The sequence below is a fragment of the Nannobrachium achirus genome (genome assembly GCF_963921795.1).
Source record: "Nannobrachium achirus genome assembly, chromosome: 24".
In the NCBI taxonomy this organism is placed as follows: domain Eukaryota; kingdom Metazoa; phylum Chordata; class Actinopteri; order Myctophiformes; family Myctophidae; genus Nannobrachium; species Nannobrachium achirus.
Genome location: NC_137831.1, coordinates 43,496,739 through 43,511,066, shown reverse-complemented (window position 1 = coordinate 43,511,066; position 14,328 = coordinate 43,496,739). Strand labels below are relative to the sequence as shown.

The 14,328-nt window shown below is 41.9% G+C and overlaps 1 protein-coding gene across 1 annotated transcript; it reads left to right on the top strand.

Moving 5' to 3' along the window:
• Positions 1 to 495: 495 nt before the first annotated feature.
• LOC308280316 (uncharacterized protein) lies at positions 496 to 2,880 on the top strand (the record flags this gene model as incomplete). Its single annotated transcript, XM_080720578.1, has 5 exons — positions 496 to 512; positions 599 to 733; positions 1,854 to 1,931; positions 2,024 to 2,225; positions 2,609 to 2,880. 5 exons carry the CDS (start codon positions 496 to 498, stop codon positions 2,648 to 2,650), a joined length of 474 nt encoding a protein of 157 aa, XP_080576704.1. The 3' UTR covers positions 2,651 to 2,880.
• Between the last annotated feature and the right edge of the window lie 11,448 nt (positions 2,881 to 14,328).

Genomic DNA, 14,328 nt, shown 5'->3' with positions numbered 1-14,328 from the left:
ATGATCCACATGAAGATGGTCTTCTCCATGGGTCGTGGGATGAAACACCCGACCGTGTCTGGGCAGAGGTCGCGCTCGCCCAGGTAAATCAACTCGATGAGGGTGAGGAGCAGGCAGAGGGAAGAGACTATGTACATGATCAACAGGAAGATGGTCTTGCTGTTGTGTGTGTGTGTGTGTGTGTGTGGGGGGGGGGGGGGGGGGTGAGTGTTGCTGCGTGAGTGTGGGTGGGGTGGGGGGGGGGGGGGGTGTCATGATGTTGTCAGGAGAAGTATCACCAGAGTTTAGTAAGTGAATATTATAATAATATCTTGGTAGATACCGGTATTAGTAAAAAGGCAAGTTTAAATACTGTAAGTGTGAGCATTGATTAGGGTTTGTTTATACACATTCTTTGGGTTTGTTTATATACTCCTCTGTGTGTGTGTGTGTGTGTGTGTGTGTGTGTGTGTGTGTGTGTGTGTGTGTGTGTGTGTGTCTAATGCCTCTTTAACTATGACTGGCTACTGGTGGTAGCCTATTATATTTTACCTGTGTAGTATTCAGTTGATGCATTGTGTATTTATGTGTTGTGTTTTTTTGTCGATCTATCTATCAGTAAGGAGCGTGCTTGTGGAGAGACTCAGGATGAGAGACAAGAGGAGACTAACAAGGAGAATCTCTGTTCACCAGCTGTTTCTATGGGCCAAACAGACCTGTGTCAGGAGATGTGTCAACGTGTACTAAGAGTGGAGTAAGTCAGTGGTCTTCTACTATTTTCATTTCAAGGTCCATTATTTATTTGGCATTTGAGCCACGGACCACCATTAGATTATATTTAGTCTCTCAGACAACTATTTAGTTGTCTTTAGATAATATTATGTTCACAATTGATGTTGGTACCATAGGAGAGATACTGTAGTAACAAAATGTTTTCCACGTTCTCTAAATTCTGTAGACTTTTTGTAAATTAATACTGACACTTAACAATAATTAACTCTTGAGAGTGTATACTCACAAGAGTTAAACATATATTAGGGTCCATTTGGTTACCAACTCCATAATTTAGCTGGGGACCATCTGGAACCCCCTCAAGGACCACTGGTGGAGAACCACTGGAGTAAGTGAATGTTAATAAGTAGGCTATCAATTAGGGGTGTAACAATAGACCTACATTTTAATAGCGATTGGATACATATCACGATACATGGTTGACAATACGATACATGAACGATATTGGTTCATTCATGGCGATACGATACGATTCGATTAAATGATTTAAAATCGATATAGTAACTATTTAGCAAAGAAATTAAATCTGTGTGAAAGGTGTGGATAGTGCAGGTTTTAAGGGAAACATGTATTATTATGGATATAAATAAGTAAACAGTGATTATCTGCCAAATACATGGACATTGTATATTGACAAACCTGCACCTTGACATGAACCCAGAGATTACACACACTTATCGATAGAACAGTGTAGCTATATGGAAAGGAAAAGTAATTTAACCCCTCCTTTTAATTTTTTCTTCTTAAAAATGCTAAATACAATGAACAAGTAGGTAGTATCGATACAATCGATTTTTTGCACTGCCGATTCGATACGATACAAAATAAAATGATACGATTCGATTTTAGCTGTTTTCATTTCGATATACTTCGATTTCTTAAGTTAAAAACGATATTTCGATACAGTTACTATATCGTTACACCCCTACTATCAATACATTAGTAATAGCCATGTTTGTGCCTTGGTGCCAGGACCACTACCCTTGCCATCCGGGCCACCTATTATGTTATGTGCCCAATATCTGAAAATGAAACGGTTTGAAATACTGTGAGCATTAATGGGGGTTTGTTTATTTACACAGTGAGGAGCTTTCTGGGGGAGAGACAACACATGAGAGACAGGAGGCTGACAAGGAGAACGAGAATCTCATTCCAGCAGCGTAAGGAACTTTCAGATAGCATATTCACGTCTGCTTTTTACCTGATATGGTCACTGCATTTGAGTTCATGTTTTCTGATTTGTATCCTATAGTGGAGAGACGGATGTTCAGCCTGCAGCCCATCCTGACCATGACTATGCTCAGTCCCCTCTGCCGTTAGAAGAGCAGCTGGACGCAGCGCGGCAGGAGATTGAGCGCCTCACCCAGGAGAACACTATGCTTAAGGCCTCGCGCTTTGGTCTGCAAAGATTCCAGAATGATCCTAAGCTTTTGAATTTCTACACTGGATTTCAGGTAAGCATTAGAAAACTAGAGGTTGTTTCTGTTGTTTAATGTTAATACATTTTACCGCTCATTGTGTAATATAATGGAACGGTGAGGTTACCTTATAAGACCTTTTAGGGTTTCCTACCTCACCCGCACAACATTTATACCCTCTCTTTAGAAAGATATTTGCACATAATGTGCAAATATTAATATCTGATGTGCAAATCAATAAACAAAAAAGATGCAGAGTTTGGGGTAAAATAATGCTCATTGAATAATGATCTAATATTTCAGAACCTCAGTGCATCACAAGTATGATAAACTTGAACTTGGCTTTATACTGTGGTAAAGAATCACTGCATCTGTGTCTTTTTCTTTCTTTCTTTTGTAGGATTATGACGTGTTAAAAGCAGTTTTCTTGTCCCTGGAGCCCACTGCACAGAGCATGCTGAGGTGGAACCAGGCTAATAAGCTGAAGCAGGACCAGGACATGCAGATGGGCTTTCGGACAGAGTGCTTGTCCTTGATTGACCAGTTTTTTCTTTTCCTTTGCCGTGTAAAAGAAGGGGCATTTGAGGAATCACTGGCAGAGCGTTTCAATGTGTCTCAGTCAACAGTTAGTAGAGTTTTAATAACTTGGACAAATTACCTATTTTTTATGTTTGGTTCATTAAATGTATGGCTCCACAGAACTGCTGTAAATAAAACTAATGCCAGAGTGCTTTAAAGACAACTTTCCTAGAACAAGGGTTATCTTGGACTGTACGGAAATCTACATAGAGAGGGCTAGCTCTAAAGTAATAAACTCTGAAATGTATTCCAACTACAAGGGGAGAACAACCTTAAAGGGGTTAATAGGAGTGAGCCCCTCTGGACAAATTACATTTGTCAGTGTAGTGCACATATGAATACTGAATATGGATACAGTATTAATATATATCGTAATATTAAAAATAATATTTCATAAAATAATTATGAAACATAATTTTTCTATCACGCTATTGTTTACAAGCGTGAGTTCTTGGCAGAGTTGCAATAAATGTTCATTACTGTGCATACATACTGTAAAATATGAATATTTACTAAAAATGACAAATTACCTTTTAATAGAATGCCTAAGCATTTAAGATTCCAGTACCAATCACATTGATTCAAAACACACAGAAAGAACGTCAATGTCCACACTGTTTCGCTAAAATATGAAAAAGTGATTTATTATAAAAATCATAAAATGTACATTCAGACTAGCATAACTATGTCTGATTCTTCAAGCAAAAGATAGATAATAGGTTCCAAGGGAAGTAGTAGGCATAGTATTTCAAAACCTGTCAAACTGTACAAAATAGATGGCAGACTACTGTACAGTGTTCACTTTTGCAAAGTGTTTCCCCAAAAACATATATATCAAACATTCACCAAAAGAAAAGAAATAAAAGAAATGAAATCAATAAAAGATCATTAAACATTCAATATCTAACCCTACTCTATCTTAGTTGCCATCGAACACATGTAAAAACTTTGCCTTGCCTGCTGAAGGTCCGTTTGCATCACGTGTGTGGGAGTAGGAGAGGAGAGGGAGCTAGCTGTTTGCTAGCATGCGCTAGGTCGGCCATGTTGGCGGGGCGTCGTCACCATGAGGTCTGGCCATGCGGCTTGAGTGGAGGCGGCCATCTTCTTGGATGAGAGCTGGTGGGACAGGAAGTGAGGCGTGCACCCCCCCTCGGGCTGGAGAGGGGACACAGGAAGTTTCCTGCCCTGCTGCTGTCTCAGCTCCACACCCTATTGGAACCGTCTGGTTGGAGGAGAGAGCGCGCGTGCTCCAAATCTCCCTGTCTGGGTATCTGGCCTTCCGATGGAGGGAGAGATGGAGTACAGAGGACAGGCTTGTCCACTCTGTCGTTGATAATGTTGTCGTCGGAGTGGGAGAGATAGCGTGCCTCAATCCCACGGACTGGCAGAGTATTTGCCGTCCTGATGATGAGTCCGGCAGGACTCTATGATGAGAGAGAGTCGTGGTCACCAGGGCGTGGCAGCCCTTGGTGGCTGAGTAGTCTTTAGCCCTCCTTGTGTGTTGTTGGTTCAGTGATTTTTTTCAAGAGAGAGAGGGAGAAACAGGAAGTCTCCTTATGTAGTGAGTGGGAGGGCTTAGTATGCTAGCCCCGCAGAAGGCGGTTGTAGAGGACAGGCTCATTGTCCATCCCACCTTGAAAAAGATGAAAATACTATACTTTCTGATAAAATGTTGGGGAACATCATTTTCCTACATGTGACCAGATAATTGTAAACATTGGACTTGTGCAAACGTATAGATATGAAACCTGACCACTTTATATCATACAGAGGGCATATGGGTTAAAAAGTCGAATAACCACAGAAAAACATATTGTACACATTAAATTCAATATATATAGTTGCTGTACATCATATTGGAATACAACCATGTAGTTTTATGTTATAAAATGTCATTGCATCAAGCATTTATCCTCACATTCCATCGTTTCATTGTCTTCCACATCTTGTCTATGTGGTTAATACTGTGTGCACATGAAGAGAAGAGACCCTGGCAGGATGTCCCTTATCTGATCGGCAGGGTAATAAAACACTATACTGGCACTTTGGAATGTGGTGTTGGGTGACACCATGGAATAGAGAGTCAATATCTTTTTGGGGGGAAGAAGGGTACATTCAACCGGTCCTAACACAAAGGGTCCATTTGGTTGAATATGAGTTATGAATACAATTCATAACTTTTCGTGTCCATAACCGGCTCATACGCTACAGATCCCCCCTTTTGTCATTAAAGTCTGACGAAACGGAAGGTTGAAGTCACGACCTTTGGATGACAAAACAAAGATGAGAGCAGTAGGACACGGATGGCAGTAGTATTTACACATGTCAGATGGCAACTTTAAATGATCTTCACTAACTGATCTAGCAACACTGGGTACAACTGGAAAAGATAGTTCTACATCATGGATTAACAATTCATGAAATGAAAACCATAAATCATAGAACATAAAGTAAAACCCCTGAACATGGATAACAGTAATAACACCTAGTTCAAATAAGGAGGCTTTTGTATCACCCAGTGAAGACAGGAAAGACAGGAAAAACAAAAACAAGAAAAACAATCAAACCAAAATCATAAACAAGCCTACTCGAAATGCCTGTGGAAAAAGTGTGTACATTCAACAGGTTTCTCCGGAGAGAGATAGTTATCAGGCATTACATAGTGTATGATTTTCTCATTGGGAGCTAAAGGTTCCTAAAGGTGTTTCAAAAATTATATAAAGAAAAATGAAAATATTAGATAACAAACAAACAAGAAAATAAAACAAAAAGTTGCAATCACACGGTATATAGGTGGAGGTCATTCCCACTTTCCTAAGAGGGAAGGCAATCATGCTTATCTATATCGTTCTTTAAATGTGTTTGTCATTATAATTCTCTTCGTCCTAAATGCCTTAGCAAATATTAGTAGTTTAACTGCTGGCCACCTCCGTTGCGGCCTGTTAAGGATATAGTCATGTAATATATGAAGTTTTGATTGGGTTTGACCGTCTGAGTATACGTTCTGTAATTGGTTTTAGTGATCCTAGCCTGCTTTCTAAGTACAAATATCAGTGGAGCTCACTCCCTTGAACTTGAGTTTATCAAGGGAGGGCATCGGGTTCTGAGTATTTAGCGTCAGAAATGAACAGGTATAGGAATGTCCCATGATGGATTAGGGAAAAACACAAGCACACAAGCATATCAATGAGAGGTGGTTTTGTAAATAGTGGCCTAGGAAGTTTGTGATCAGCAAACCGGCTAGATTCTAACTACAATCCCGTGGGATTTGCTTCCATGAACATTTTGGCTCGGGTCTGGATGGATCAGATCCAGACACCGCTTCCTAATTATCAAGGGAGCAAACAGATTTATGGTATTCTTCCTGATGCAAGAAAAAAACATAAAGAGAACAGGGCACACTTAGTATTGCCCAGGTGGGGCAAACCTAATGCAACTTAATGCACAGTGAATGCGCAACAATACTACATGTGCTTTATTGGGTTGAGCTATCATTTTGAAATTACCGCTGTGGTTTGAATGACCAACCAAACCCCCCTTTTTGCAAGGCGTTGATGTTCTACAGTGAGTCGTGGACCCCCCCTGTGCGGCTACTGCGTAGCAAACGCAGAGCAGAATAGGCAGCAGCAGCACACTCAAATAGATGAGCGTTGACATAAGGCGCCTCCCAAAAAGGGGTGGGGTCTGCAGAGAACTAACGTCAGGGTTTGTGAACAGACAGACTTATTGGGTGGGTTCCAAAATAACACATTCCGTGGCGAGATCGGTCGCCCTAGCCTTGGCAGGGGTATTGGTGTCACCCTGACACGCACAAGCCTGTAGTCGTTGGAGGGAGACCTCCCTGTCCAACGTAGGTACTGTCTCGACCATGTGTCGACGTCCTCCCTTTAGAGAAACACACTTAACAAAGTCAGTCAAATCCACAGGATTTGGTCTGAGTAGGCTAGTGGATAGGGCGAAACCCCCCTCTGAAAGTTTGAGTATAGGACGCAGTCTCCGTAAAAAGTCGCGTCCTAAGAGCAATGGGACGTGTTCCAGTTCAGACACATATATCAGGTGCTTCACAGCCATGTGCCCTACCTGAATGAGAGACAATAAGGCCTGATGCATTTGAGTACCAGTTTCAGCGTACAGTTGAATGGGGTGAGACAACATGTGCACTTCACGGGTGGCACTTTGTGCCCGGTGTTGCAGGTCAAGGAGCAAACTCTGTGACATCACACTAATGTCCGCTGTCGTGTCCAACAGCGCTACGTGGGTTACTTCATGTTGTAACTTCACTGGCAGGGATAGCTTCCTATATACGCTCTTTTGCGGGACTTTGGCTAACCTTTGGGTCTGCCTAGTGTCCGCAGAGGGCACGTGGGGCTTGCGAGCTCTACACGGGAGCTGTTTCGTCTCACGGACGACCGCGTCACGTTGTGTTGCGAGTGTAACACTTTGAGCCATCGACGAGGCTAAGACAACGCAGACGGAAAGGGTGAGATCAGAAAGAAGGACCCCAGGGACGAAGTCCCATGCTGAGTTGTTGACAGCCCCTGCTTTAGTAAGGGCACTTGTCTCGTCATTGAAGACTTTGGCAGGTCCCACAAGGTTCGAGTGGTTTCTGACCTTTTCACCGTATACCTGCATGTCTTGCGTGTTTGCGTTGTGATCGCGGGTAAGAACCAACTCCTTCTGCTTGACAGGTTTTAACTCGGCTGTTCGAAAACCGTTTTTACGCCCGTTGGGCAAGTGATGAGTGTAGTCGAGACGGGTGTAGTTTGAGTCGGTGCAAAACATTACTCCCTTATTGCCGTGCGTGGAAGCGCACCAAAGAGCGATCAGTATGCTGGAAATCACTGCAACAAGTTTGGAACACGAAGGTCTTGCCGGCGTGTTATCTATCCATACCAATTCCACCTTCGCTTGGCGAGGAGGTTTGCTGTATGAACAGATGTCAACACACACCGTAGGCGAGTCTGTGCACGTGTTGCCTTTCAAAATCTGGTCCTTTTGGGTGACATTGTTTCCCTCAGCATCTGCTGGGATGTCAGTCACGCCGTTACACGCAGTGTCTGCGAGGAGGCCCTGGAGACAGGGGCACACAAGAGTTTGTTGCTGTTGGAGGACACCCCCCTCGTTCAATGGTGGCATTGGCTTGACTACGGGTGGGCGTTTCCACGTCAGAGCGTCACACTCCACAAAGTCAGTTAGATTTAACGAATCCTGTGCAGGTTCTTCAGTAGAGAGGGTGAATTCCTCCTCTGAGAAGGCAAGTACAGATAGTAGTTGCAGTAGTAACAGGACATAGCCCAAGAGAAGTGGGAGGTATTCCATTTCAGACGCATACATTGGATGGCTTGCAGCCATGTGTCTTATCTGAAAAGGACACGAGAAGGCATGAACCATCTGAGTACTAGCCTTAGTATAAGGCCGAACACTGGGGGATTGATACAACCCGTCGCCCTCTAGGTGGGCACGCTGTGCCCGGTATTGCAGGTCAAGGAATAAACTTTGAGACATCACACTACTGTCGGCTGCTCTGTCTAACAGCGACTCGTGGGCCCATTCGCATCGCGTTGCGAGTGACAAACCACTGGTTTGTGCTATTAACGAGGCTGTAACAGCTGTGATGTGAATGTATCCGTACCTGTCAATCACCTTAAGAGTGCATGCATTGTAATCAGTGCACAGAACGTGTTCTGTGCATGGTGTGTCCTGTACTGGTGGCACATTTTCGCGGTTCTCAGCTCCTGGGCCGTGAGCGGCCATCAGGGCTGGATTGCTGTGCGTTATGAACGCAGTATTGTCTCCGGAGAGACACAGAACCCCTTTCAAGGGACACTTAGCATCTGTTACCTGCTGAGATTTAGGGTCATTAATTTTGGCAGCAAGCTCTGACAACAAAGCTGTTGCAGAACTCATGGACAGTTGTCCAATATCAAGGGATTGAATTAGGCTTTTATCACTAGGCAAAGGGCTTTCCCGTGTCGTAGGACGGGTTGACAAGCTTCCCGACCGAAGTAAATTGGCCTCGTTCGTACTTCCGTCACTGAGACTCAGTTCGTGGAACGGGCTTAGACTACAGTCACGAGAGACCTTGCCGTCAGGCAAGGAAAAGCAGTTGTGATTGTGAGAGGAGGGCCTGCGGCATCTTCTCCTCTCTCGATCAGGATCGCTCTGTCTCTTTTGAAAAGTTATATCACCTTTCGCTATGATTTCTAAAGCAAACAATTCAAGCTTGTTGCTGAGCCTCGGACGCTCCGTCTTAAAACCCTGGCAAGCCAGTTTTTTTAGAACCGGGTGAACCGTCCTGGAGTAAGGCCCCAAAATGGGTGGACCGTTAAAGTTAGCAGTCGTCACTAAGGACTTGATCATCGAGACAAAAACCTCCATGAGTACAAGATGGCGTTAGTTTGACTAACTACAGCTGTAATATCAAGGAGAAATAAATCGAACCCTGATATTTAAACCAAATATGTTTGGCTCCAAGCGTTGTTTTGGGTTTATATTCTTTTCCAAACTAATAGCACAACAATTCCTCTAGGTTCATCCAGAAAGTGAAATCAAATTCAACAGCTGTTTCTTACGATGCAAACTGTGAAAACTAATAAGTTCTGTAAATTATGAGTTTAGATAAAAATCCCTCAGTTAGTCTCATAAATTAAATTAATAATTGATATGACTAGCAGGGCTTTAAGTAAAAATTCTTAATTCTTTTCAAAAAGAAAAATCTAAAGAATTCAATGGAAATTTAGATCTTAATTAAAATTAATTGTTTTCAAATACTGGATGAAGCACAAAGTAAACAGAGCTTACTAACGACCCAATAGCAAGATAGGTGTCTCCAAACCTTGAGAACAAAACTATTAAACAATAGAACAGATTAAACTGGGTTAAAAGAGATTAATCCAATGTAATCCTCTTTGACTGGGACGGTTGCTTGATTGAACAGACTAGACTGGGCTCGATGAAGGAGTCCAATCCAGTTGATCAATCACCCAAGCGTGTCAGATAGAATTTATAGAACCCTAAGGTCGGAAACACACAAAATGCAAGGTACAGTTTTGGGGAAAAGAACTACAAACTCAGAAACAATGATCGCTTACCAGTGTTGGGCAGAACACTGGTTGGTCAGACGCTTAAAGAAAATGAAATACTGCTTCTAGCTAACTGATGGAACAAACTCACTACAGTGTGTTTGCTATGTAGATTACTCACTGTTAAAACAAATCTAGTGCAAACGGCTGGACAATGCTCAGCATGCAAGCAGACCATATAGCCCTCACTGTCATAAACTTACAGGCCTGCGTGTAAAGGACACAGGACTGGAGAGACAGTTTTATTGTCTCTCTTCTGTAGTGTTGTTTATGACTGGAGTCAGGGAGGTGCCTTGGCCTGACGGGGAAAAGTTTAAAACAGGTAATCAAATAGCAAAGATGTACTGTAGGTCCAGTGTTTGTCAAAACTCATGCACAGCCAAGCGTGCGTGTTTTGATGGAAGTTGGACAAATGAGCGAGAGAGATGAGTTCCTTCTGAGTTATGGCTAAAGAGTTGTTCGTCAGATGGTCCAGACGAAATGAAAACGACTGGCTGATCTGACAGTATGCGGACACAAAGTGTCCTTAATAGATAAATGAAGGATAAAAGAAATAAAAACAATTGATTGGCTCAATTGTAGGATTTGACAAAGATATTTTCAAACCACGGTGACCGAGATAATGAAGTAATTAATACACTAAACCGGATTACAATAGGTTAATCCAATTTGTCTTTATTGGCTGGAACGATTGTTTGTTTGATTGACTAAACTGGAGCATGAAAGAGCCCAAATCAGTGATCAATCAATCAACCGTGTCAGCTATATAATTTCTACAGGTCTCCGAGGTTAGAGAAATATGCCAAATATCCTAGTTTGGGAACTTGATATTAAATAAACCTAGTAGGTTTTAAGTGTTTGCTCTAGGCTTTCATCATTCTTCTTCAAGTAATAAAGAACACCCTTGTATTTCATCCAGAAAGTGACATTTAAATTTCAATTAATGCGTGGAAAAGTTCCTTGGTTAGTCTCATGAATTAACTTAATAATTTATATGACTAGAAAGGAGTTCCAAGCGTAGGAGAGAAAATCCTCCTTTTTTTTCAATGAAAGAAAAAAAAAAATCAAAAAGGAATTAAATTGAAATTTGAAACTTAATTAAAATAATTGTCCTTGATAACTGATGAAACACAAAGGGCGTAAACCATTAGACCTATTGATAGGTTTGGCAAAAAATATTTTTCAAGCGTCGATGACCAAAGTGAATAAGTAATTAAAACAAATTAACTTGGATTAAACTTGATTAATCCAATTAATTCATCCAGTAGTTGGAAGAGTGTTTGCCTGACAAAGCTGAACCGGTTCATGTGAGACCGATTCAGTTATCAATCAAACAGTCGTGCCAATTTATAGAATTCACTAAGTCCTCGAGGCTGGGAGAATACAGCCAAACTGAATAGGGAGAGAGTAGATAAGATAAGAAAACAAACACTTTAAACGTTTTAAAACAAAGCTCACAGTTACAGCTTGATAGCTATATAGGTGCGTGGAGTTGTAAATTATGGTTGGGATATCCTTAATGTTACAACGTGGTACAAAGTTGAAAACGGGTTGAAAACCCAAAGATCTGAGGTGATGTTAAGACTGTGTCACACAGAGAAACCTTTTAATTGTCCTCTGGTCTGTGTATTGTGTATGGGAGGTGTTTAATTCTCACCAGAGAAGTGATAGCTGCGCGTAACGCTGAGTGTGAGAGAGAGGGAAGTCCCAAAGCATGTGAGACTCCACTCCTCTATTCAAGATGGCGTCTTAGCCAAAATGGGACTCAAATGGGTCTATTTTGCCTGGCTCTTGGAGAGCCTAGTGAAAGTAACACCCACTAAGCACGTACACCCACACACGCGCGCACAGACACACACACACACACACACACACACACACACACACACACACAGACACACAGCACTTGATCACAGGGCGAACACGCCCACACACACACACACACACACACACACACACACACACACACACACGCACGCAGTTGTCCACGGAGTCCCGTGTCCAACGTCCCGCAGCTGTATATAACCTGCTTTGATTTAAGAATTGTGTTGGGATTTACAAGGCACAACGCTCCGGTTACTTTACTGTTTCGTAGAGTTTATCAGATACGCTATTAAATAATTCCCCTTCATACACAACGAACGATTTGGCTGTTATGAAGCGCTGAAAGTAGGACCAATTCTAAAAATCCTACTTTGTCAGAACACACAGTAGTTTTCTTCCAGTCAGTTTAAACGATAGTTTAATTTTGACGGGCGCACACTCACTTTAATTTAACTTAAAGTGGAAAGTGGCCCGGAATACCGACTACTTATGCTTAAATCAGGGTACATGTATGGAATGTAGCTATCATTACAAATGGTTACCACTGACTTTCAGGCGTTTCGACCCACCCCACACACATATACTGTACTCAATATGAGTACTGTACATGTACAGTATGAATTATTCAGAACCGTGGCCGCGACTCTGTCTAATCCATAAAGTAAAGATAAAGTACAGTATGACACTGACAATTAGTGCATTTGCTGTGGCTCGGTGCGATACTACTACAGTACGTCCAGCGTATATGTAATAGCCTCGACAGACACAGAAAATAGAAAATTACTTTCTGCTCATTTTGAACAAAATATGATTAATACCGGAAATCAGCTAAAATCCCGGACGATTTTTAGACCAAAAATCATTTTTTTCAGAAATATGAAATTTATGAATTTTCATAAATTCATATCTACAGTATGTACAGTAATGGAACAAGACTCTGCCCCACGTTGGGCGCCAAATATGTAGTGCACATATGAATACTGAATATGGATACAGTATTAATATATATCGTAATATTAAAAATAATATTTCATAAAATAATTATGAAACATAATTTTTCTATCACGCTATTGTTTACAAGCGTGAGTTCTTGGCAGAGTTGCAATAAATGTTCATTACTGTGCATACATACTGTAAAATATGAATATTTACTAAAAATGACAAATTACCTTTTAATAGAATGCCTAAGCATTTAAGATTCCAGTACCAATCACATTGATTCAAAACACACAGAAAGAACGTCAATGTCCACACTGTTTCGCTAAAATATGAAAAAGTGATTTATTATAAAAATCATAAAATGTACATTCAGACTAGCATAACTATGTCTGATTCTTCAAGCAAAAGATAGATAATAGGTTCCAAGGGAAGTAGTAGGCATAGTATTTCAAAACCTGTCAAACTGTACAAAATAGATGGCAGACTACTGTACAGTGTTCACTTTTGCAAAGTGTTTCCCCAAAAACATATATATCAAACATTCACCAAAAGAAAAGAAATAAAAGAAATGAAATCAATAAAAGATCATTAAACATTCAATATCTAACCCTACTCTATCTTAGTTGCCATCGAACACATGTAAAAACTTTGCCTTGCCTGCTGAAGGTCCGTTTGCATCACGTGTGTGGGAGTAGGAGAGGAGAGGGAGCTAGCTGTTTGCTAGCATGCGCTAGGTCGGCCATGTTGGCGGGGCGTCGTCACCATGAGGTCTGGCCATGCGGCTTGAGTGGAGGCGGCCATCTTCTTGGATGAGAGCTGGTGGGACAGGAAGTGAGGCGTGCACCCCCCCTCGGGCTGGAGAGGGGACACAGGAAGTTTCCTGCCCTGCTGCTGTCTCAGCTCCACACCCTATTGGAACCGTCTGGTTGGAGGAGAGAGCGCGCGTGCTCCAAATCTCCCTGTCTGGGTATCTGGCCTTCCGATGGAGGGAGAGATGGAGTACAGAGGACAGGCTTGTCCACTCTGTCGTTGATAATGTTGTCGTCGGAGTGGGAGAGATAGCGTGCCTCAATCCCACGGACTGGCAGAGTATTTGCCGTCCTGATGATGAGTCCGGCAGGACTCTATGATGAGAGAGAGTCGTGGTCACCAGGGCGTGGCAGCCCTTGGTGGCTGAGTAGTCTTTAGCCCTCCTTGTGTGTTGTTGGTTCAGTGATTTTTTTCAAGAGAGAGAGGGAGAAACAGGAAGTCTCCTTATGTAGTGAGTGGGAGGGCTTAGTATGCTAGCCCCGCAGAAGGCGGTTGTAGAGGACAGGCTCATTGTCCATCCCACCTTGAAAAAGATGAAAATACTATACTTTCTGATAAAATGTTGGGGAACATCATTTTCCTACATGTGACCAGATAATTGTAAACATTGGACTTGTGCAAACGTATAGATATGAAACCTGACCACTTTATATCATACAGAGGGCATATGGGTTAAAAAGTCGAATAACCACAGAAAAACATATTGTACACATTAAATTCAATATATATAGTTGCTGTACATCATATTGGAATACAACCATGTAGTTTTATGTTATAAAATGTCATTGCATCAAGCATTTATCCTCACATTCCATCGTTTCATTGTCTTCCACATCTTGTCTATGTGGTTAATACTGTGTGCACATGAAGAGAAGAGACCCTGGCAGGATGTCCCTTATCTGATC